Raw genomic sequence first — 26,855 nt, 5'->3', positions numbered from 1 at the left:
TCTTCTGTTTTAGCGGTTCTAGGTATCTATAGTGTTGATGTCTAAGTATAGCTTTACGGGTTATAGAGTTGCCAAAAATTATCATGAGTATTTTAAAGTGTTCAGAGGTTGTCATAACAACTGGAAGCAGACCAGGGGCCAGTTGCACCAGCTATACAAGTTACAACTTAGCCTATAGTTGTGGCGTAAATGGGCACTATGTCAAACGAAAGTCCAATATTAAACTAACTTTACCGCACTAGTTTAATGGTGCAACGCTAGAATATTTAGCAAGTGCGAAATTGTGACTTAGTGCCCATTTACGCCACAACTAGGCTAAGATTTAACTTACGCACAGCCTGTGCAACCTGCCCCTGAAACACAACACACTGTAAAATGTCCCGGATGAGGTTGAATCACCCACGTTGACGTCACTCGTGCTCTGAAAATGGCTGAGTCGGAAGAGGAGGTGGATGTCTTGGTCCAGAGAGTTGTGAAAGATATCAATAACGCCTTCAAAAGAAACCCAAGCATGTACGTATGTGCACTCGCATTGCTGTTTATAATGCAGTCGTGCCGCGATTTAGATTCGTGCTTTCAGACGCAGAGATAACATGGTGCAGCAGCCTTGGTAACTTGCATTGGTTGGCTGGCTAACTGGCTACTTTATTTGAGCTAACCGGCCATAACCCGCTGGCGCACGGTACAGGCCAACAGCAGGCACAGCTCACCAGCCTCGCTGGTCTAATGGCTCTGGGATGCATTGAGTTGTGTCTGGACTGGCTGTTAAACTTTAGGTTGATTGCTGCTCCGAGCAGCCGCTGAAAGTTTCTTGAGTGAAACGCTTGGCGAAGATGAAGTCTTGGGTCACTGTGTATGCTTGTGCTTTAATTGTGCATGACTGTGAATGTTACAATCGTTGGTCAGTGAAGGGCGATGCGAGCTCCTATTTCAAACACTAATGTTATATTACTTACTGTCACATTTCTGTGTAATTGTCCATGACCGTTTTACCCGGCTTTTGCTGTGTGCATGTTAAGGCTGAGAGATTCAGTGGTTGCAACATTTCAACTTTGCAACATCCAAATATGTCACTTCGATTGGTTGTTTACTCCACAAACGAAACATCTCATAGGCTTTGCATATCATTGTCTGCTGAGCATTTAAAGGGATAGTACACCCAAAAATGAAAACTCTCGTCATTTTCTCAAGTCGTTCCAAACCTGTATGACTTACTAACTTACAGGTTAAGTTACAGGGTTGGAACATCATGAGGCTGAGTAAATAATGACATAATTTTCATTTTTGGGTGAACTACCACTCCACAGTGGAATTGTTATTGTCTCGTCTACCTAGACTCCAATTGCGTGATCCATGAAGGTCTGTGCCCTGTCCCAAAAATGTTTCACCTAACGCTTCTCTTATGTCAGTCTTGCATCTCTGCCAAAGAGGGATGTCAATAGTGAGTCAGTGTCAGCAGAGATGTTTGGGAGTTTGTTTTTTGTCATTTGCCTTGTCTGGTTTCTCAGAATTGTCTTGTGACTTTTTCTTTTTGTCTGTGCTTTTCCAATGTTGTTCACAGTGATGAAATCGGACTCATTCCATGTCCAGAGGCCCGATATAACAGAAGCCCCATCGTCCTAGTGGAGAACAAGCTGGGAGTGGAGAGTTGGTGTGTCAAGTTTCTGCTACCATATGTCCATAATAAACTCCTGCTCTACAGGCAGAGAAAGCAGTGGCTAGACCGGGAAGGTAGTACAAATGTTTATTGGGTTATCTCGTTCACCCAGCTCGCATTTTTATGACTTGTACATACAACAGCTCATACCAGTGGTGCTGGAAAAAGGTGAATTATTGAGAAAACTGATCTGTCTTTCTCTCTCTTTCTCCCAGCACTGGTAGATATAACCTGCACTTTGCTTCTCTTAAATCCAGACTTAACCACAGCTTGGAATGTCAGGTACCATTTGTTTTTAATACTTGCATTACCTGAACAAAGAAGCTAAAACAAACAAAAAGATCTTTATTTCTTCTGACAATTTTTCCATATCAGATTTCATGGCTCTGATGTTGGTTGATCATTTTTATGTGTCATTGCTGCTGTTTTTAGAAAGTTGTTTCTAATTTTGGAAAAAGGACATCAAAATACTTCTTCTGTATGAAATACTCCTTTTTATCATTTCAAATAGAGAGTTATAATTTCCACATTCATACAACGGGGCTTAAGGCCCACACCTGGGGTAAAAGGCCCTCAGGGGGAGTTCAAATTATATCCTGTAAATATAGGGACAATAGTTAGAGGGCAAAATTGCTCAACGTATCCAAATATATTTGAGACATTTAAGATGCTTTTTTTAAAATAAAAAGTTAAGATAATTTATTAAAAGATTATTTAAAATAACCACTTTAGTAAAGAGTTAAACATTTTATGTTCATTTTAATCACATTTGGCATTTCATATCATCGCAAGTATTTTATAAACGAATTAATTCCCATTGTGATTATATCAGTCAATGTGAGCCCACTTTGAACATTTTTCAGAACAAATCTATTCACCCCACGTACAGTTGAAGTCAGAAATGTACATACACCTTAGACATATACATTTAAACTCAGTTTTTCACAATTCCTGACATTTAATCGTAGAAAACATTCCCCATTAGCTCAGTTAGGATCACTATTTTATTTTAATAATGAGAAATGTCAGAATAATAGTAGAGAGAATTATTTATTTCAGCTTTTATTTCTTTCATCACATTCCCAGTGGGTCAGAAGTTTACATACACTTTGTTAGTTTTTGGTAGCATTGCCTTTAAATTGTTTAACTTGGGTCAAATGTTTTGGGTAGCCTTCCACAAGCTTCTCACAGTAAGTTGCTGGAAATGTGGCCCATTCCTCCATACAGAACTGGTGTAACTAAGTCAGGTTTGTAGGCCTTCTTGCTCGCACACGCTTTTTCAGTTCTGCCCACAAATGTTCTTTCAGATTGAGGTCAGGGCTTTGTGATGGCCACTCCAATACCTGGACTTTGTTGTCCTTAAGCCATTTTGCCACAACTTTGGAGGTATGCTTGGGGTCATTGTCCATTTGGAAGACCCATTTGTGACTGAACTTCCTGGCTGATATCTTGAGAATTTGCTTCAATATATACACATCTTTTTCCTTCCTAATGATGTCATATGTTTTGTGAATTGCACCAGTCCCTCCTGCAGCAAAGCATCCCCACAACATAATGCTGCCACCCCCATGCTTCATGGTTGGGATGGTGTTCTTTGGCTTGCAAGACTCACCCTTTTTCCTCCAAACATAACAATGGTCATTATTGCCAAAGAGTTAAATTTTTGTTTCAGTAGACCAGAGGAAGTAAGATCTTTGCCCCCATGTGCACTTGCAAACTGTAGTCTGGCTTTTTTATGGCAGTTTTGGAGCAGTGGATTCTTCATTGCTGAGCAGCCTTTCAGGTTATGTTGATATTGGACTTGTTTTACTGTGGATATAGATACTTGTCTACCTGTTTCCTCCAGCATCTTCACATGGTCCTTTGCTGTTGCACTTTTCACACCAAACTGCGTTCATCTCTAGTATACAGAATGCATCTCCTTCCTGAGCGGTATGATGGCTGCGTGGTCCCATGGTGTATTTGTGTGCGTGCTATTGTTTGTATAGATGAACATGGTACTTTCAGGTGTATGGAAATAGCTCCCAAGGATGAACCAGACTTGTGGAGTTCCACATTTTTATTTTACTGAGGTCTTTGTTGATTTCTTTTGATTTTCCCATGATGTCAATCTAACAGGCACTGAGTTTGCAGATGTCAGAACACCTCCTAATAGAATCTAATTGTCTAAAGACTTGACATCGTTTTCTGGAATTTTTCAAGCTGCTTAAAGGTACAGTTAACTTAGTGTATGTAAACTTCTGACCCACTGGAATTGTGATATAGTCAATTAAATGTGAAACAATCTGTCTGTAAACAATCGTTTAATTACACGTGTCATGCACAAAATAGATGTCCTAAATGACTTGCCAAAACTATAGTCTGCTAATATCAAATCTGTGGAGTGGTTCAAAAAGTTTTAATAACTTAAACCTAAGTGTATGTAAACTTCTGACTTGAACTGTAAGAAAAACAATGTGTTTAACGGGGGCCTTTAGCAGGTGTTAAAGAAAGTGCTTTGGTAGATTTGGTTGCTGTTTAGTGTTTACAAAAATTGCCTTTTACCCTGGTGGCCTTTAGCCCAGTTGTACCCTACTATCTAGTTTCACAAGGCAGCCTTAGCAGTCATTACTGTTCTGTTTACTAGACTGAGCAAAAACTTTATTTGGCAAGAATTTGTTAACTATTTTTCAGTTGCAATCAGAATTTCACAAAAAATCTTGGTTTGATGATCTTTAAAATAATGTTGTATGATTGTCCAGTAGGTGGTGCTGTACTGTTTCTTTATGGTTGTTTTGATAAGTGAATTTCTTTTATATAAATATCTTTGTTTTGTAGGAAAGAGCTTCTGCAGTGTGGTGTGTTGACCCCTGAGAAGGACCTGTACTTGGGCAAACTAGCTCTAACCAAGCATCCAAAAAGCCCAGAAACCTGGATACACCGGTTGGTCACCTTTCAATTATACTATACTTTAAATATACAAATGTATTTAAGCATAAATAAGGTGAGAAGCAAGATGACATGTTTACCGAATCATTGGTAACTATAATAATGTGCATGCATGCAAACCCCAATGAAATCAGTTGCTACAGTGCATTTTTAGACATTGTGTAAGCCTGAAGACTTCTGCTTTGAGTATACAGTTAAATGAGGTGTCTTTAAATACTAAAGATCAAAAACACATAATTAAAGTCTGCATTGCTGCACCCCCTGAAAGTGTTGTTTTTCAAGAGCACCTTTAGTATGCATCATTTTCCATTAGAGTATGGGTCTGAATTTTTAAATGTTGGGAAAAATTCTAGTAATTAATTAATCCTTTTAAATAAAAACAATGCAATGATGACATGGTTATATGTCCAGTACTTGCTTTTATGTTTAGGAAGTGTATTGGAACAGACCTTGCTCTGCTTTGAACTAACTAAATGAATGGAAGGAGTGGCTAGGAGACCACAAAATGAAACATGTCTTGCAACATGTAACCAATGGCTTTGGCTGAAGCAGAATTTCATTACTACTGCAAGGACAAGGGCAAAACACTTGACATGGATCACTTGGATTTGGATATGAGCTGTCATATAGTTTGTGAATAAGAACTTGATTTCTTTTCTTTTTTTTTTTAAACCATGGCTGTTTGCCATGTCACTTTGGATCGGAGTATCATCGTTAGTGATGACTGCAGATAATAGTGTCCTTGGATCCCCCAGAATGATAAGTAGGCACAGTGTACTGAGATGAACTGGATCTGCTCAGAACTGTTTAGAGGATTTTAGGGAAGAGGAATCTTGGTCTTAAATACACATAAATAATATTTTATTTTGGATTTCTTTACAAAACTTCATTTATTAAAAAGAGTGAAGGCAAAGTAGCCAACACGTGCTCCATATACATGGGAACTCTTTCCACCCTTTCATGAAGTTGCTTGAGAGAATGCCCAGTGTGTGCAGAACTGTAATCTAGACAAAGTGTGTTGGTCACTTTTATTCACACAATTCCTATGCTCATTTTCCCAATGTGTTAAATTTTTTTGATAACCTTACTATTATTTTAAAACATAAGTATGTGGAAAATGGTTAAAATAAAGAACGAGTAGGTGTTTCCAAGCTTTTGACTGGTAGAGTATATTTATGATCACTGTTTGTGTTTTGGACACAGGCGGTGGGTGCTGCAGTGGTTGCAGAAGGAGTGCTCTCCCTCTGGGTCAGAACTAAAGGAGCAGGTTGAACCCAGGGGTGATGCTGAGAGGAGAAGGCAGTGTGAGCGCCTGCAGAGAGCCTTGCAGGAGGAAATGAGGGTCTGTGCAGATGCAGCTGGCCGTTACCCCAGCAACTACAATGCCTGGTCCCATCGCATATGGGTGCTGCAAAACATGGCCAAAGGCAATCTGAAGGTATGCTGACTCGGTCAGTTCACTGTGAGTTTCTGCTGTAATTTGTTATAATTTATCATAATAAATGAAAATATGTCTCCTAAGCATCGTTTGGCTTGCATACATTTCATATATTACAACTGCAGGGCTTAAAGTATTCCGGCCGGGGGCCGGATTTCCGGCTTGAGGGCAGGTCCGGCCTCCGGCGCAGGCAAAATTTATTAATCAGGCTGCAAATTACAGTCGGACGCACTTTCGGCGCGGACGCGCTTGGAAAAAACGAGTGCGCCGCTTCCATTATGAGCGCGCATACCGCGCGGCTGCATTTGAAACTGGGAACATGAATGCGGTTTAATATTTTCGAGTCAATTGATTTCACCTACCAATCATATGAGAGGAGCGCAGCTCTAACTAACGTCACAAGCCTATCAGAAGCAGAGCAGGGCGGGTCCTGGCAACAGTGTGTTTGAGATCCATACCTCACGTTAGCGTCGTCGGTGAAAGCATGGAGCGCAGAACTCCAGAAACAACATTAGGTGACTTAATGTCATCATGGATGAAAAGAAAGGAGATGTGAGTTGGTTGATTTCAGTAAATTAGCTCAGGTCAGCATAATCATATTTTCTGTCTACACCTTTTGATGTTAGCCTTACGCTTGACTGAGCTAACATTAACATACACTGCTGCTAGGTAACTTCAGACTGTTAGTTAAATATTTAATGTAGAACATTCTGTGTAGCTTACTATAAAAAACATTATGTGTAGGCCTACCATGAAAACAAGTCCACTTTAAACCGCTTTATTTTCTGTCAGCAATGTATGACAAGTAACGTTGCAGTGTGTACGCACCTTTAGTGCTGTCAACGTTAACGTATGCGATTTCTTTTTTTTTTTTTGTCCAGCTTTAATGTTTTAAAATATTTAACACAATTAACGCTGCATCCATTCTTTGTCATTCTTTAGCTCTTATTAGTTTGTCCACCAAATGCTTTAAACCATTAATGTGCTACAAGACAAAAGAGAACGCACTTCAGTAAATGTCCTCCACACACACACACACACACACACACACACACACACACACACGAGGCACAAAAAGTCGCGAACCAGTATCGAATTCTCTTTCGCGCTTGAACGAACAATAACACACACATTTATGCCAAAATGTCCGTTTTGTCGAGTATCCTCACAAGAATCAATCATTATTAACTTTAAATTAGTTAAATTAAATCTTAAATGGAAGTAAAGAGTAGTGAGAGAATGAGACGCGTGAGATCCTGTCACCAGCTGTAGATCTTAAAGTGGCAGTAGCCACTAATTCTGTCTGTCAGTAAAGTTAACCAAAGAACAAAGGGAACAGAGAAAACTACTAACTACTCTTTGACTAAAGAACGCTTGTAGCTTTAATAAGGATTAATCGAATTTAATTTATAATTTATGCATTGCGGACTATTTTATAACCCTAAAATTTAGTATACTAAATAAAATATCAGTGATACTGGCCTTCATTAATAAAAAGATGCCATTAAGATACAGCCGTAATACTTAAAAATAAATGGTTCCATTTGAAGATAAGTCAGTCTCTGCAAAACAACCCCCCCCCCCAGGCTCAGCAACTGTCATTTTGATTACTGCGAGCAGTGATGTATCACACTATAGATGTAACACTATTAATTATCAGTGTTTTTATAGTGGAAGCAACCTGACACATTTATTATGAGGCTGATAAATATTGATGATAAATTGTTTTGTTGCAATACAAATTTGTTGGTAAGTCAGTCATAATTGGTCATTGCAAATATGGTCCAGTATTGACCCTCCCCTCGAAATCCAAACGCAAATGGTCACAGGAAATGCATTTGAGACGCATGTTACTACCAGGTGTAAATGACGACCTGTCTCACCCGATCACTTGTGATCAGAGAACATGCGAAACGGGCATTAATATCTTTTTTCACTTGTTCATACATCGGCCAGTGCAGTAAAGAAAAAATATTCTCAATACATATTCAAGATATATTCTCTGAAAGCAACTTCAAATATCTTATGTTGCTTCTCAGGTAAATGTTTTGGTAAAAAGATTTTTAGATATTTCAAAATATTTAAATATTGTATTCAACATTCTCGGATAACAATTTTTTCTTCTGCAGTTTAGCTTCTGAAGTAAATGTTAGTTGTTTTAAAGGAGTTTTAGATATTATTTTGGAAAACAAGCCAAAAAAGATCAATCAAAAACATATTTTGCTCCAGTGTTTACTACACTCTCTCACCTTTTATGTTTACTTTGATCCATCTTTAACTCACAAAAAACCCCCACTCTCACAGAGCTGCATATCGCTGATTTTCTTCACTATAAGATACAACGTGACACATAAAGTATATTATGATTCAATGTGTTGCAAGCCATCACATTATAGTTTAGATGCAGCAAATGCGCACGAGGGACAAGTGTCCCCGTGCCAGGGTCCTCGGAGCATCTTAATCGTGTCACAAACATTACTGATCATAAACAATAACACAACCGCTAGCTGTTAGTTACTAGCTCATTGTGCTGCATAAAGCAGTTGTTGCATGGTGATTTTACACAAGATAAATTGGCCTGGTTGTTTTAGAAACAAGCTTCCAGTAGCTGGTCAACTAAATAAATGAAGCTTTCAAGCAGAGTATAGAGTTAACGTAACAAAACATATCATCCTGCATCGTGGACTCCATTAACACCGTGGCTGAGTCCCGGGCACTCTCCCTTCCATTGCTCGATCTATTGCCACAGATAGCTTCCATAGGTAGCTTTGGTTGAACCACTTCCACTTTCTTCTGTTTGAACCACTCTGGCTGTTGTGGTCCTAACTTTTCCCTACACTGTTGGTAGGTCCAGTGGTAACCGTGTGCTGCCAACAGCTGAGGTATATATAGGTATTTTATATACTTATTTTATTTAGTTGTGTTGTCTCATGTGGTCCTGTGTTTGTCCTATGTTGTTTTTATGTAGCACCATGGTCCTGTTTCGCTGTGTACTGTACTAACTGTATATGGTTGAAACGACAATTAAAAACCACTTGACTTGAAAAACGTTTTCGTTTCACGTTGTTTCATTCGCTGCTAACGAGAGGAACGTCTGCACCTTGTTTATTGACCACCGCGTGGTTTTGCACACAGCCATCTCTTTTTACAATTCAAAAGTCACGTGAACATATTATACTGCTATCGCTGTTGCTAACTTTTAAACTAGCGGGCTGATGTCCCGTGTCACAAATCCATTGATGCTGGTAGTGATGATTCTCTGACCAATCAGTGATCTGCAGGGTTTTGACGTCACATTTAGTATCTGTGTGTTGTTGGTCAGGAGAGCGTATGAAGTCGCTAAGTGCAAGACCTTTGATGTATGCTTATCCTTTCTTAATTGGATGCAAAATTAGGTAAATGTTATAGGGCTAAATCTAAGCTTAAGGCCCTCAAATTAAAAGAATGAGCCTGTAGATTTAATGATCCAGGACAAAACAGACTTAAACCTAATCTGAGCTATTCAAAGGCTACTTTAGGATTAATTATGTTGCAGAAAAGGCAGTAATGCTGCTGTCATTTTGCTTCTATGGAGTGGTAAAGTCTTGTTTTGTAGAATATTTTCCTCAGTCTGAATTTCCATTTTTAGATCTCTGTAGTACTTGATTGAAACTGAGGTCACATGGCCATGTACATACTACAAAGTTTCTGGAGTATCAACCGCTACCGCAATTGAATCTCCTAAATTATCATTCCAGGTGTTTATGGAATATAGGAGATACTCCTGAAATTGGGATGATTATCAAGTGATAACCATACCAATATTGCTGCATCTTGCACCTTTGAAAAAGAAACTTGAATGCCACCAGTTTAATTTGTTTTGTGTTTGCTATTTTTGAGAAAAGAGATTATCCAGCAGATATGATTTATTATCTTAATTGCTGTGGACAGAGTTGCCATGTTTTGTTTATGCTGGAATATATGAATGAATGAACACATATATCTGTTTGATATGTGGAGGAGAAAACAAACGCTATTAATCACATAAGTAACCACTAGTTGTTCATTTTGGTTTTATACACACAGTGTGGAATTTATGAAAAGGCAGTTGTCACTCCTGTAAATTGCTGAACTGTGTGTGTACAGAACAGTATTTAGCACTCAAAGCTGAACTGACAACTGTATTTAGCTACAGTGCAGCATTTTCGTAATTGTTATTAAAATGAATGATCAAATAATCAATATATGGCTAATGTTAATACCTCAGAATGCATGTGAAAATACCATGTGCACGTAATTTACTATTTGAATAAATATGGATGCAGATTTTTGTTGTGGACATGATATGCAGTGTTCTCTCAAGCTTCGGATAACTATATAGGCAGTGTTTTGATATCTTCTTGCATGATTACTGAAAGCATTTGTGCTGAAATTGTTAATCGACAAGCTTAATCTATTAAATGAACAACAATTAAATCAGTCATTGGCAGGCCCAGAAAGAATCTACGGACTTTGTTCATATTTTCTGCACTTATTTTAGGGAAAATCTGCGGAATTCTGGGCAAGGTATTTAAACATGGTAAAATACACTTAAACATTTGTATTTAATAAACAAACATTGCCGTTGTGTGGAGATCTGCAGAGCTTTCTGCACGGGCAGATTCTGTGTGGTCCTAATCATTGACAACTAATCCGAACCATCATTTGCAACATACTGAAAAACATGACCATGTTTACATGCACTTAAGAAAGCGGTTTATTACAGGGTTCTTGCAGAAGGCGGCATTCAGAAACGTCATATAAATGAGATTGTCGATTTGCTAATGCAGTTTAAGGGATTAAAAGAAAGTGGTTTAACACACGAGGTTTCTTCCAGAGAAAGCTGTGTATGTGGCCATGTAAACAAATACGTGGTGGTTACAACAGGTTTTTGAAGATTGCGCAGGTGCGTGGAACAGACCGAATAACAAATGGCATAGGATGGAACCCACTAAGTCGACAAAACATTTCTGGGAGTACAGTTGGGAAAGCACAAACACTACATAAACTACACCCATTTATTAATACCACTGTAAAATGTTGACGCTCCATCACGTTTGTGTATATGCTCGTACACTGAGGGAATCCCGGAGTTTTACGGAAAGGGAAACCCCATTGTTCAAGTGCAATTCTGCTGCAGGTCACGATAGAGCGTTAAGGAAGCAAACACAGCAACAACTCTGAAATATCTGGAAATAAAGCGAATCAACAGAGAATAAAATGGTGAAGTCTTCCTCTGATATCATGATTGTTATTTATAAAAGCATCATAGGGAAATTATGTTGCTTTGGAGAAAGCTTCTTACTGACAAAGCCACATGTATACTGGGGTAAAGAGTATGCTTCTTATATAGTGCATGTAAAAGGGAACACTGCTTTCTTGCAGTAACCCACCTTCTGGTGTCCATGTAAACGCAGTATTTGGCACCACTTTGACTTTAATTTTGTACTCCAGGTTCTGCATGATGAGATGTCCTCCACCAGGCTCTGGGTGTCCATGCACGTGTCTGATCACAGCGGCTTCCACTGCCGTCAGTACCTTCTTAAAGCTCTGGCCAGTGAGCTCGGCCAGGCCGGAGAAAGGGAACTTTGCCCCACACAGCAGTCCAATGGAGAGGTCACGGCAGGCACATCTGATGACGTTCACCATAATGATGTCATTCCTCAGCTCTTCCATGAGGAGATGGAGCTCTGTACTGACCTCATCGAGGCATATCCTGGGCATGAAACGCTCTGGAGCCACAGGTGAGAGTGATTGGCCATATGGGGTGGTGGAGTGTTTGAAGCCATTAAAATCTCTCCAGGTCTTGCAATGTTGATGTTGGCCATACAGTCATTGAACATCAAGTTCTGGTTTCACAGGTCTCAGGGTGAATACAGTGACTTTGTTTGCTAGAAGCCTGTCCTTGGCCCTCAGCTGGGCCGGCCTGATGTGTTTATGGCTTAGTTTGCTCATTCAGCTCTCCCCCTTCCCAGCCCTGTCCCCTGTGGTTGTAGCAAGGAGCAGCTGCTCAGTGAATGGTGTTTATATATTTTCCTCATAAAGTTAGTCATGGCATCAGATCTATTTAATTTGCAGTTATGCTGTTTGTTTGTAGAGACATGAAATTCTTGTTTGTGCAACATTATGTGGCACTTAATGCAAATTACTATGAAACAAGAACATGAGGAATTAATAGTAAATGCTTTACAGTTTCTATCACTCCCCCTGTGTTCGGGACGGGCCCTTCCACACTCAAAATCATGCTGTTGTTTCGTATGCACTCTTTCTTGTGTGATATTGCTTAATTACAGTACTTTTTTTGGTTGGGGGGGAGGCTTTACTAGTAAAAATGTGTCACCTCAACAATTATCTGAAAAAATATGACTTTGTGCTTGATGGATATCTTGATCTCCTGCTTTTATATTTACCGTTTTATTGTTTGTGTGTATTATGTTGTAGTATTGTGCTTTGTATGTTTTTCTCTGTCATAAATCAATACAATATAAATTACAAACTATTATTAACATAAAGATTTTTTTTAATCTGTTTTTGAATGCATGAGATGTTTTTTTTTTTTTGTAACGCAGCACAATAAATCCTTAATTTTTCTAACAGGCGACATGTCTTTTACCTGTGGCACCTGTGGCGGCGGGAGCACTTTCTGGAGTCGGGGTCTCAGTGTCCACCTCTCACCCACACTGACGTCCTCCTCAGTGAGGAGCCCTGTGATGACAGCTGTTCTTCCCAGGCCATGGACATAGACTGCGTTCTAGACGGGAGCAAACATGGAAGTTACACGCAGGACACCAAGAGATTAAAGCGGGGACCCTTGCCCCACCACGGACTTTCCTCTGAGCACACATTTGTCTCTAGAATTCTTGCAGGGAGCCGGAGCCCCGAGCAAAGCCGCTTTGCCATCGCCTACAGGAAGTGGCTGGACTCTGTTATAGGTCAGTAGCATTAGAAACACACCGCCCACCATGAGGTGGGAGAGCTGTGATAGGTCAACTTATTTCTGGCTTCAAACCACCCACATCCTGTTCTATAAATTGGCTGGACTCAGTGGCTGGTTTGTCAGAGATGCTCTGCAGGAGCAAATTCCCCCTCATGATGAAAACCCATGACCGGTCGTGACAGTGTAAGCTTTGTCTGTTTCAGCTGCTTTAGTTCAGGTACTGGAAATCTCAGGTCTGTTTTTCAGTGTATTATCTTATTTACAATCATTTTATTTTAATCAATTGTCATTTTCTTTCATATAAATTTTGTTGGTTTTATGTTTTTTTAAAGTCTTCCACCAAAAATCAATTACAGCTTGTTCTCATCATGCTGACTGCAGTTTTATGATTCCTGTCAGGAGTCTTAAATGCACCCTGCAGTGCATAATGAAGGGAACACTTAGAGCGATTCTGACCCAGTTTCTCTGTTTTGTTTAACTGAGGGCTGTACGACGCTGAATCCTGTCTACTTCTCTTTTGTAATAAAGCATGACAATTTTACAATTTATGTTTGCAACAATCAGTAATGTGAGCACAATCATTGAATTTAAAGGGATAGGTCACCCAAAAATTTACTCACTTTCATGCCATCCCAGATGTGTGACTTAATTTCTTCTGCTGAACAAAAATGCAAGTGACTTTTCAAGCCCCAAATATCACATAAAGGCAGCATAAAAGTAATCCATAGTTTTAATACAGTAGTTCCCAAACCTGTTCCTGGAGGCCCCCAACACTACACATTTTGTTGTAGTAGATACATTTTGGATATCTCCGTAAACAAACTCGCATGATTCAACTCATCAGCTCGTTAGTTGAGACTCCAAGACCTGAACTGGGTGTGTCAGAAAAGGAGATATACAAAATGTACTGTGTTGTGGGGGCCACCAGGAACAGGGTTGCAAACCTCTGATTTAATGTTTTGTGAAGTCAAGCAATCACTTTGAGTGAGAAACAGATTCATATTTCAATCCTTTTTCCAGAGCTCAAATATTCATCTAAAATGATTTGTGTTCAGTAGAAGTAAGTCAGTCATACACATCTGGGATGGCTTGAGAATGAGCATATGATGAGAGAATTAAAATATTTTGGGGAACTATCCCTTTAAAGATTCTTGGTGCCATTTTATATGAAATATTAGTGCTAAAGGCAGACATTTGCATAAGACTAATGTTTATAGTAAAAATAATATTAAATCTGTAAAACTGTTTAATGCACATTAACTTGAACAGGAACACTGCCCTCATTCAGGTAAGCATTTGATATTATGACATACTAGTATAACATATCAATGTTTTAATGGTTCATAGTACAGATAATTCTTAGACTTCAAGAATAAATGCTCCTGAAATACATTTACCACTTTTTAGGACAATGTTGTTATAGTCAAGTTAAGCAAGTCTCAGCATTTAACCACAAGTTTTGGGTTATAGTTCATCCATGTGGTCTCACAGGTGTATGGGTTTTCATGATGAAAGGGAATTTCATAGTAGGAGTAGTTTTTCTCAGCTTGGCCCAAACGTTGGCTGTAAAAATAATCAGCTGCCACGTTCAAGTCCATCTGGTGCAGAATGGTGCTGATTCTCTGCTCTGGGGAGTGTGGCCCCTGAAGGGCCTGGGTTTACAAATGCTGCTTTTTGTTTAACACTATTTTAAATGTGAAGTATATTTATGCAAATATAAATAAGTGAAATGTTGTTAGCTTCACTTATGTCATGATTTATTATAGCTAATAAGCTATTAGACAGTTGACTCACTGTTACTCTGTAATTATTAACTTGTAATAAAGTTTCACAGGCTCAGTCTTGCACTGACAACTTGATTTCATCACAGCTTAATTAAGAGTAGGTTGTGAACATTTGAATAGACTATATATCTGGACAATGCCTGTTCCACAGATGCATAAGTATTCTGGTTAGATTAATTCATTTTAACAGCCTACGAAAGGTTATACAAATCCATGTCTTTGAGCATATCTGTAAGATTATTACAGTTCGATCTTAAAGGGATAGTTCACCCAAAAATAACATTTCTCTCATAATTTACTCACTCTCATGCCATCCCAGATGTGTTTGACTTACTTTCTTTAGCCAAACACAAATTAAGACTTTTAGAAGAATACTTCAGTTCTTTTTGGTCCATACAATGCAAGTTAATGTGCGCCAAACTTTTGAAGCACCAAAAATCACATAAAGACAGCATAAAAGTAATCCATATAACTTCAGTGGTTAAATCAATGTCTTCAGAAGCTATATGATAGGTGTGTGTGAGAAGAAGATCATTTTTTTTTTTAGTCGATTTTTAAATAAATTCTCTTCCCTGCTCACTTTCACATTCTTCTTCTTGTGTTTTTGGTGATTCACCCACCCCCTACTGGGAAGGGAGAAGAATTTCTAGCAAAAATTGACTTTAATATTGATCTGGTTTTGACCAACATTTATCATACCACTTCTTAAGATATGGATTTAACCATTGGAGTCTTAAGAATTATTATTATGCTACCTTTAAGTGCTTTTTGGAGCATCAAAATGTTGGCACCCGTTCACTCACATTATATGTACCTACAGAGCTGAAATATTCAATATTTTGGAACAATTGAAATATTGTGTGAACTATTCCTTAAAGTTTCAACTCATAAAAGTGTATTGCACAAGAACTAGATTTATGAAATATAGTTATATAATTTCTAGACACTATCCAGGGCGATTTTAGAGAGACTTTATCGGTTACTGGATGCCTTGGCTGTCCCTATGCTTATGTTTTTAGGTGAAACAGCAAAATTGGTGGTGGGTGTTTTTTTTTTTTTTTTTCCTGTTATTGGATATCTTAGGTTTACCTCAAAAATAAAGCCATCTTTTCTCCCATACCATTCCTTAATATTATTAAATGTTTTGCTACTCTGACAGCTTATGATCATTGACTACTCAACATACGAACAAGTATGTGCACAGGTTCTTTGTTTTAGTAAGATTTTAGCATCTTTCTCCTCCCGCACCTGCTGTTAGACAAACAGATCTACATTTTCAGCAAAAAATGCCTTTAAAATGGGTCTTTTAAAGACACTGCCATATGCTGCTTGCATACATGGATCAAATCAGTTGCTAATGTTATTATCTAAATCCTGTGCTCATGTTTTTGCATGGATGTTGCATATGTGCTGTTTTACTGGGATCAAAATCATGTTATTGCATTTGATTTACTTTTTACTTTTATGAACCATAGAAAGGAGAAAACATTTACAGTTTAGTTTTTATTTATTTTTTATTCCCAAAAATGAACTATTTGGTGTAATTATGGTAACAATTATTGCCCACTGTATTACATGTTAATTACCCTAAACTGCCCACCCTTGGCAATCTTAAGTTCAAGATTGATTAACATTTAGGCTACAACATTGTTTGTCTTGTCTGTACTACGCTTCTTTCAAAGCGGTCTCAGAAATAGGTAGGCCAATATAACCTTATAGGTTTAGAATGTGTAGATTTATCTGAATTGCATTGAGAAAGCAGATAGTATTTCCAGTTGTGTCCGTTTCCATGGTTGAAAATGTTATTTATTTTGTGAATACCGAAATTTTTAACACTAGTATTATTGTAAAGTATGAAAAAGGATCTTAAATTACTGGTACATCTATGCAGAAGCATTCTCACTAAGTTAATTTAGCTTTAGAAAGAACAAATGTAGCCTTGGACTTTATATTTTCTTCATGTACAGTATTGTATGATTAGGTACCCTAGGTTTTTACAGCAACAATAACCAACATTTATAGCATGTCAACATTATGTATTTTATATTTATTTGTAAAAAAAAAAAAAAAAGTATTAAATAGTTTTGTCAGTTGCCTACCATGTGAAATAAAGCTTCTCTGAAAAAGGTTAATCTCATGTTTTCTTTCCTATTTTTTTGCATTCATGATGAGAGTTTTGTTAATTGTTTTCCTTAACCATGTCATGTGTCTTAATGTGTTAGGTACAAGATCTTTGCATTGGTGTGGTCATCTTAAGTGTAAATTCACATTGAGACACAAGGAAAAGTTTAAAAGATACAGTAGTTTTACTATCACTTCTTACTTCCTCTTTTGATTCTTTAAATCAAAACTATCTTGAGTGGTAGGGCTGGGCAATTATATGTAACAAAAAAACTTGTTTCAGTTCATGCCATTGTGCATTTCACTCTCGATTTATTGAAAGGGCTCCAACAAATTAAAGGGATAGGTCACCCAAAAAATTGGGAAAATGTTCTCATCATTTACTCCCCTACATGCCATCCCAGATGTGTTTGACTTTCTTTCTTCTGCTGAACACAAAGATTTTTAGAAGAATATTTCAGCTCCGTACAGCCATACAATGCAAGTGAATGGTGGCCACAACTTTGAAGCTCAAAAAAGCACTCAAAGGCAGCATAAAAGTAATCCATACAAGTGGTTTAATCCATATTTTAGGTAATCCAATCGGTTTTGGGTGAGAACTCACCAAACTATAACACATTTTTTACTATAAACCTTGAAATCAGCAGTCTCCTTGGCGATCATGATTTTAAGCTCGATTACACTTCCTATAGCGACATCTAGCGCTCTGCATATGAGCCAATCACTAGGAAGTGTAAGCTTGAAATCATGATCGCGCATAGAGACTGTAATGACAAGATGTACAGTGAATGAGTTAGATTTTGGTCTGTTCTCACCCAAAACAGAGTAGATCACTTGAGAAGATATGGATTAAACCACCGGAGTCGTATGGATTACATTTATGCTGCGTTTATGGGGTTTTTGGAGCTTTAAAGTTCTGGCCACCATTCACTTGCATTGTATGGACTTACAGAGGTGAAATTTTTTCTAAAAATCTTTCTTTGTGTTCAGCAGAAGAAAGAAAGTCAAACACATCTGGGGTGGCATATAGATGAGTAAATGATGGGAGAGTTTTCATTTTTGGGAGAACTATTATTTTAATTGGAACTAGATTCGACTCTCGAACTTGACTGCATTACAAACATACAAGCTTCATTTGCTGCTAGTTTTAATGTTGCAGCGTGTTCAATGAGAAAATTGGCCAGCGTTTGGTGTTGTTTGATTAGGGAATCTCTGATGGGAGGAGTCGGGGTTGCTCACAGACTGAGTGAAAGGCAGGCGGGCGATGAAGATGGTGGATCCAGACACGCAAACATCGGGTGGACCGTTAGATTGGCAACTGCAGTGAACGCCCAGGTGAGAGAAATCAGACAATGCTCCACATGATTTCATTTTGCGCGCTTGGAGTTGGCAATCGTCGCTGAAGCTGCCTTTAAAGAAAAATGCTGCAAAAGAGAAACCATCTGGTGATGGAAATCATTGCACTTTAATTTAGTGGTGCGGTTCATTCGAATTGACTGTTGTGATGTCGCGCGCGCTCTCTGTATATCAGTAGTTTATACAAAGGATAAAGAGATGTTTTCATTCCAGTTCAAATCACCGGATCACACCCAGTTACCAGAAGCAATACAGGCGAAATGTGAGGGCCCAAACTGCAAACTTCAGCAACTGTGCAACAGTTCTCAAATACAACATTGACGCAAATTGCAATGCAAATAAAATGTCGTCTTCGGTAGCTAGAGGAAAATTAACAACTCCCAACTTTATGCGTGCGTCTACGCGTATGCTTATCGTTATTGTGTAGGAGGGTGTGACAATGTAGCAGCCTCGAATCAAAGCTGCTGAACCTCAGATTTCACTTCTATCTAATCGTCTTTACAGACGTTGAAGTGTCACAATTGACGACTCACTGTTGTGTACCGCCGTGATTGTAAACGCATCCACTGTGCCTCTCTATTTGTCTCTCTCTGGTCCACTGGGGTTCGGTCAGTGTTTTTGCAAAATAGTGCTCTGCTGGTGAATGGCGTCTTCAGAATACGCTTGTGCTTTAGGCATCGCTAACCTGCTTTCCTGCCAAATACATCCCCTTGATGCAGACGCACTCACTGCGCGGTGTCGGATGCTGTGCAGGTGGGAGAAGACAGCTCTCGCTAGATAACTGACTTGAAAGAAGGCGAAATGACAAGGGTGAGTCTTGCAGATCGTTGATACAGAAAAGCCTTCGTAAGATTTTGCTTAACCGTTTAGAGCTTTTCAGGTTAGATGCCACATCCATCCGCAATATCACACCTTTACTCTCTCCGAGTGATGCTGCTGTATATGCAGGTAGGGCTGCGAAAACACTTCAGTCATCGCATTGTTTTGATTGGTGGGGACTGAGAGTATTTTTTCAACTTGATCACGAATGTAAACTTTTAAAATCCTTGTGTTTAGCTCCGATAAATTAGTTCACTTTTGAATCCCTTTATTTAAATAATAATAAAAAAAAAAGGGGGGGGGGGCGGCATGTGTTTATGTCGCAGTATGCTACTATAAGGACGTCACTTGATACAGGGAATAGGTAACAGTTTGACCCGCCCATTGCAAATTTTGCAGAAAGTCGTATTAAATCTAGCGGAGAAGCTGGGTATAAGGGAGGGCTCCCAGAAGACTTGTATAGTCCTCTAACGTATCAAGCCATGACTGAGCAAATAACGCTGATAACATCAGAAGATAGGTTTGGCATGTGTGCATTAGCCCAGGTCTCCTAGAGATAATAATAATAAGCAGTGAAAAAAAAGAAGCATAATGGTTGTTGGTTAAACATATATGTCATGAATGTGACTGCATTTGTGCTGTGGTGTCCTGCACAGATTTCCTGAGCATTGCTCTCCTGGCACATTTAATATGCACACATTTTGATCTTTTTACTAACTGTAGTATTATAGCATATATGGTTATTAAAGAATTGTTCCTGCCCTGATTAAATTGCTCCTGCATTGTCACACACTAATTGAGTAGCCTCTGAGTGTGTCAAAGGCTGGTGATTTGCACTTGTTTAAAGGGATAGTACACCCACATTTTTAAATGTTCATATCATTTACTCACCCTCATATCATCCCAGATGTGTATGACTTTCTTCTGCAGAAATTAATATTTTTAGAAGAATATCTCCGCTTTATAGGTCCATACAATACAAGTGAATGGTGACCAGACCTTTAAAGCTCCAAAAATCACATAAAGGCAGCATAAAAGTAATCCACACATCTCCAGTGGTTAAATTCATGCCTTCAGAAGTGATATGATAGGTGTGGGTGAGAATCAGATCAATATTTCAAACCTTTTTTTACTATAAATCTCCACGTTCACATTCACTTTAAGAATGTCAAATAAGGTCTCACCATTCACTTGCATTGTATGGACCTACAGAGCTGAAATATTCTTCTAATTTGTGTTCTGCTGAAGAATGAAAGTCATACACATCTGGGATGGCATGAGGTTGAGTAAAGGATGACAATTGTCATTTTTGGGTGACTATCCCTTTAATATGATTCCAATAAAATATTTCATGAACAGGTTATTTGCGGTATACTACAGAATATTTACATATTTCTAAAATTTCTTACTCACAAAAAATCCACTCCATATGCAGAATTAGAGTTTCGCTTGACTACACGGCCAAACCTGAATCAATAAATTGATCTAGAGAATGGGTAAATGGATAAAGTACAATTATCATTTATCTCGGCTAAAGACAGTGTGGCACACACTATGTTGGAGCACTTGCACTAGCAGAATATTAGTTTTAGAGTTATGTTTACTTTTAGAGTATTCTCATAAGAATAAAAAAAAAATAATAATTTTCCTGTATAATAGTATTTAAATAATCTTTTTATTAGGATAATTTTTTATTTTTATAAAGTATCCTGAGGAGGGGTGCATTTTGATCGTTTAGCTGTCCGACCGTGGTGTGCCAGAAGTTTCTGGAAAAGAGAAAATCAAGGAAAATCTAGGGTTAGACCCCAGTAGATCTGGCCACTTCTGAGCACAGTGAGTAACAGTTAAATGGTTCGGTCATTTTTTTTTTACAATCCATTCCTGCCCAAATTTCTCTGCAAAGCCTTGCCCAAAGGCATGTGACAGTAACAAATTTTCACTTCATGATAATTGCTAAAGCTTTTATCCATTATTGTCAATTTATTGAATAATCGATGGAAGCACAAATGTAACTGTGTTCACAACTTACAACATGAGAGTGAGAGTGTGAATACTCAGACATCAGGTTTTACATTCACAGCACATTTATTTTCAAGTGCTCTGGGTTTTAACCAAAGTAGAACCAGAATAACAATGTTTGAATTGAGTTCTGTTAAAATCTAAAACATAAATGTAATGCAAAGTAAAATTACTCCACTTCAGACATTAATGCTTTATAATATGAGCACATATTATGGCAAGTTATTTGTACTTGCCATACAGTGTCAAACAAAAGCAAAGGTGGCAATACACCAGTAAACAAGAAAAAACAAATACCCACAGAGCTGCTAGTGAAAACTCACAATGGCACAAGCACATAACAGCCATTATTAATTCCATGATTTTGAAATAACTGATTACAATTGTGTTTTAGTTGTTACTGCAAGTGTAAGCATTACTGTGTAGCTAGCAGAGTTTTAGCATATTACTCTTCGGCCACTTGAAGGCAAGATACACATTATCTGCATATGGCAATAACAGTTTGCTTTCCATGTCATCTTAGTGGTCACATAGCTAGTTTTCTCTTAGAGTGTTGTCTCTCAGTTTTCAAAAACTGCTTTGAAAAACGAGCAGAACTGTCACAACTTGACTTATCTCGCTGAATTGTACGGGATGATTATGAGCTGCTATTTTGGAGGTTTTCATGTTTTGCTGTCACTTTTCAGCCACATGTTTTACACAAAGGGAAACCATCTTTGACCAACAATCCTTCTGCATTTTTATGGAACCCAAAATACTTCAGACTTCACCCTTTTAGATGGCAGATAAAGGGTCAGCTGCGTTCCTCCTTCAGACATGCTTCTCGTCCAATTTGGTTTTACTTACATCAGAGTGCGCATGTGTAATTAATACATGCAGTAATCTTAATTAGTTAATGGAAAACTATTGTGTGATCAGAAACAATTTGGCTGAAAGTTTATCAAAGGATATAAGGTTACAATTATTTACGGTATTTTGAAGTGCCCACGATAACAATATCGTGGGAAGACATCCCACTCAATGTTTATGATGGATATGGTCATGGATCTGAAGGAAAAACAGACATCAGTTTTTGTATCAATGGTGGGCCTAGCCTTGCACTCATAAACATTGATTCATCGACACAGGTCACAAAGGACAAATGCAACATTAGCCGAGTAGAAGGAAGAGAATGGGTGTGTTTAATATCTCCACCTCAACAATAAACATAGGGTCTGAGATACCAAATCATTCAATTCATGCAAGACTAGTATACTGTTAGAAAAGAATTAGAATGATTGACAGTTTCCCAATCAATGTTCATCTTAAATTCTGTTGCTGAGATTTTAACTTGCAGTATACTAAAAGCATTTGTAAACATTGCACAGTGACTGAAATGGAGAGACGGTAAACCTATCCCTGGCCATATTTGTCTTTCACTCTGTACACCTTGTCAATTATTTCTCTGTGCTTATCTGTCATGCCAACCTGCAGTAAGATGTCTAGTTGCTAGCTGATAGTGGGTGTTTTAAAAGACATACATTTTAGTGGTTATTTGCAAATAGACACATCCAAGCACTCATGGATATTTGTCCCAATACATGGAGAGAGATCAAAGGTAATCCTAAACTGAATTTCCCTAAAGGCACTCAGTGATTTTTGGTTTCTAGTATTTTTCTGTCTGTTGTTGCACATGTTTTTAAAAAAGCTCTTGTTTGTGATTGGAGTCAAGCCTCTGGTCCCAGTGGAATGTCTTTCTAGGCAAATTATTGGAAAAGCTGGAATGGGAATTGTCCCTCCCAGAAGGGCTCTTTGACCGGCAGTATTATGGGCTTATTCTGATTACTGTTCTATCTAGCTATATGGACATCAGGGTTTTGCTAGGCAGCTTCCCAAATGTGTGTTGTATATATAAAACACACAGGAAAAGCTTTGAACACAATGTTTTTCCTGTGTTGATGTATTTCCTGAAACAGGAAGTTGGGGCAAGTCATATCGAAAGGTCTTTATTTAAACTTAGCCAATAGCGTTCGATTTAGCCATCAAACCATAAGTGTTTATTTTCTAGACAGGCTTACTGTCTATGATAGTTTGGAGGATATTTCCATTTTTCATGTGTTAATCAAAGCCACCTTGGACACCCAGTTCTTTATATTGTCTCTGCATATATGCATTGACGGATAGTATTTTCACACATTCATTACCAATGTAAAGTTGCACCTGCTCTCAACAGAACACACATTTAGGATAAAATTTACGCTGCACTCCTTTGAAATAAAATGATGAAAGAATAATGTTTGCTTCAGATAAAACTGAAAATGGGATTTTTGTACATTAAATATTTATTTTACAATTGCCTTCTTTTATGTTTATAAATCCAATATATTCAGTCACATTCCTATATTACATGTTCATACATACATTAGATTTTATGTGGTCAAGTTGTTTATTGAGATAAAGCAAATCTCTTACCATACTTGCATTTAAGCAGTATGTTTTTTAAAATATAGAGCTGTCCCTTGCATGGGATGTAGCTGTATTCATTTTTAAGCAGTGAGTGTTTAGTTTTGTCTGGTGGTCTCATATGAAATCTTGAAAGTAAAACAGCTGCGCTTCACCAATACCGAGAGGCCGGTATGGCCATGGGCTGGTTTTGCTCATGTATTATTTGTCTTGTGTGTCCTTTCAAGTAAGCAGATATCTGTCAATATAGTGAGAGAAATTATTAAACTGCTTTCAGAGTCTGTTTTTCAACTTAGTAAAGATTTTTTCATTAATATTCTCAGGGCCAACATAGAGGAATTCTGCACCAAGGTAGCATCCAAATGCTTTTAAACAAATATGATTTAATATCTGTGTGGATAGAATAATGACTTTGGGTGTGATGAGGACCTTGAGGCATGGAATGACATCACAGTATGTAAACAGTATGTAAACAATGGTGTCACCGAAAATTTTTAAATGTTAAAATGGTTCACCCAAAAATGTAAATCTTTCATCATTTACTCAGCCTCATGTCATTCCGTGTATTACTTTTTTCTTCTGCTGAACACAAAGAAGAATATTTTTAGCTCTGTAGGTCCATACAATGCAAGTGAATAGTGGCCAGAACATTGTAGGATTTTACCATAAATTCAGCTTCCTGCCCAGTAGGTGGCGATACAGACAAAGAATGCAAATTGGCAAAACAAAAGTAGAAGAATGTGAAAGTGGAGATTTAAAGTAAAAAAAGTACTTAAATAATTATCTGTTTCTCGGTCCAGCTTGACCTTAAAATATCCTGCGATTTCAGAATCTAATGACACGTCTCTGTCCATGGTGTCAGCATCCTCCCATTCCGCAAATTCTTGAAAAGCAGCCTTTTTTGCTGGTGGCGGTTTTTGGTTTTCCTCTGTGTTTACTTCATCAAAGCCCAACTAATCAACTAGCACTTTGCGGCATGAATCACAGATTGTCTTGCATTTTCATAAATCATCTTTAACTGACGCTGATTGGGAGTGAGGAATATAGCTATTATGTAGAACAAGTGAATTCCATTTGCTGCCAAAATGTTCAGCAACATCCAACGTCCAGATGTTGTACACAAGGCAATGCAATTTCAGTGAGAATGCAGTCAGCCCTGGCGGCTTTGCTGTTGTTTCTTAGTCTTATGGACCACGGCAGAACTAGAGACGCACTTAAGGCCGTATTGTCTGACTCTAAGTCACCAGGGTTTTAAGAGTATTCTTGTTGATGCACCCTACTTTTTTCAGACTGTTTCCAACAAGATTGTTGCAATGTCATCATAAGGTTGAGCCTCAGAATTTAGCATTTCAAAATTAGAATTCCATCTTGTATCCACGGACTGTTTTAGAGACTTACACAGCTTGACTTGCAGACCAGAATGTTTGAAGCAGGTGACTAGTTTTTCACGTCTTTCAGAAAACTTCGGGTGCTTTATCCATCACAGTGGATGAGAATGCATGTGAAAGAACGATGTTGAGTATGTGAGCACATCTTGTGAAGCCACGTTGAGCTGCCATTATGTTCATATTGCGGCTGATAGGAAGGAGGTCTTCCAATAGTTTTCGGTCCAGAAGTCAGTTGTCACAGCGCATCCATTTTCACAATTGTATTGGTCATGTCATCGACAACAGCTCTTCTTCTGGTTTGTGCCCTTTTATTCAGATGGTGTGACACTGTCGCTGGATGAGGCAACATCTCCATCACATAACATTTTCCAATCTTGTCTGCTGTGTCAAAGAGGTACTGCGTTAGTTTAAAGAAACCCTGGCCAGAGATGGTGTCATAAGGTCTTAGGTCGGCACAAAGTCAACACATTTTTCTGTCGTTTCATCTTTTAGTGCACTTTACATTTTCGATTGGCTTGCCATAAATGTCAGGGAAGTTTGGCCTTTCAAAACTGTACATGCATGAAGCTTCAGGCCTGAAGTTCCGGACTTGTGCCTGTTGTATGTGAGTATCTTGCTACATTTGTTGCAGCACGCAAAAGGAAGGTGCTTTCCCTCGCTGTCGCATACAATCGAAAAACATCTCCAAATATCAGATTTTCTTTTGTTTGGTTTTGTAGGTTCCTTTCTTTAATAAAGAATTAACATCTGTAGCACTAAGGGATCCATCTGTGTCATGCTCAGACATTTTGCCTCAGTGTGGTAGGCTACTTTCCTCCGCATGGACCATGTGAGAAAGAGTTAGCCACCGACCTTGCAAATCATTTTATTCTACTGCAACCCGTTCACACATGAGTTTTCTCCCACCCGAACACACCCATCAAATCTTGTCCCGTGCCGCACTCCGTGTTGCGTCGGGTCACGCAGTAGTCCAGCAGGTTCAAAGTTCTTGTCACCTTTCACTTGCATTGAATGCACTTACAGAGCTGAAATATTCTTCTTCAAATCTTTGTTTGTGTTCTGCAGAAAATCTGGGATGTTTGAGGGAAGGTAAATAATGAGAGAATTTTCAATTTGGGATTAACTATCCCTTTAAATGAATTATGGGCATAAAGTAACTTTACAGCATTGGAACTAATTTAGTTCTCTGATGTGATTTAAATGTCAGTGTTGATATTGTAATATTCAGAGATGGGAGGACAAGGAAGATACAGTTGCCCTTTGCGGCTGATGTGAAATGTTTTATTTTTAAACATTTAAAGGAATAGTTCACTTAAAATTAAAACTGTCATGCTGTTCCAAACTTGTATAGGTTATTTTCATCGTAAGGAAATGTTTAGTAGAATGGTTCAGGCAGTGCTTAACCATACAGTTGGGGATTAGGGCTGTCAAGCTCCAAAAATAACAAAAAGACAATACATAAAAGCAGCATAAAAATGGTACATAATCTCTTGCACAATATTCTAAGTCTTCTGAAGCCAAAGCTGTGTCAATATAAATTTCTGAATAAAATCTAGTTTGCTCTTGTGCACATTCAAACAATAGCTTACAAGACATGCAGTAATTAATTTTGACGTCAATCTTGGTATGACACTCGGTAAATAATGAAAATTCTGTGAAAATGAGTAATCCATTTTCATTTTAGGGTAATCTACACTGTGTACACAATTATTAGGCAAATTGTATTCCTCAGGATTCATTGTATTGTTGGACAAACACAATGCTCTCAGTCAATCCAAAATGTTAATGAACCTCAAACCTGAATGTTTAACAAAGAAAAAGTGAGTTTTGTCTTTCTCAGGGGAATATATTAGTGTGCACAATTATTAGGCAACTAAATAAAAAAAAAATGATTTCTCCCAACTCAATTGTTTATCCTCAATTTTTAGAGTACCCGTAGGTGCAATTA

At 38.1% G+C, this 26,855-nt stretch overlaps 2 protein-coding genes across 4 annotated transcripts in view; both read left to right on the top strand.

The window, feature by feature from the left end:
• The first annotated feature begins 418 nt into the window (after window positions 1-418).
• LOC127628101 (protein prenyltransferase alpha subunit repeat-containing protein 1-like) lies at window positions 419-16,853 on the top strand. Its single transcript, XM_052104788.1, has 7 exons — window positions 419-513; window positions 1,562-1,731; window positions 1,873-1,939; window positions 4,475-4,579; window positions 5,789-6,023; window positions 11,496-11,785; window positions 12,639-16,853. Exons 1-7 carry the CDS (start codon window positions 428-430, stop codon window positions 12,979-12,981), a joined length of 1,296 nt encoding a protein of 431 aa, XP_051960748.1. The 5' UTR covers window positions 419-427; the 3' UTR covers window positions 12,982-16,853.
• A 1,266-nt stretch (window positions 16,854-18,119) lies between these two features.
• The window catches only part of LOC127628507 (amyloid-beta A4 precursor protein-binding family A member 1-like), an 84,406-nt gene continuing 75,670 nt past the window's right edge, over window positions 18,120-26,855 (top strand). For 2 of the 3 annotated variants that reach the window (XM_052105314.1, XM_052105296.1), the window contains exon 1: window positions 18,120-18,218. The gene's annotated coding sequence lies outside the window, so the exon portion shown is untranslated. Of the gene's footprint in view, window positions 18,219-18,986; window positions 19,050-26,855 lie in introns of those variants that run through there. The other variant, XM_052105305.1, reaches the window with a different exon arrangement.

The sequence above is a fragment of the Xyrauchen texanus genome, chromosome 3 (assembly GCF_025860055.1).
Source record: "Xyrauchen texanus isolate HMW12.3.18 chromosome 3, RBS_HiC_50CHRs, whole genome shotgun sequence".
Lineage (NCBI taxonomy): Eukaryota > Metazoa > Chordata > Actinopteri > Cypriniformes > Catostomidae > Xyrauchen > Xyrauchen texanus.
The sequence above is the reverse complement of the archived record's forward strand: the minus strand, read 5'-3'. Positions and strand labels throughout refer to the sequence as shown.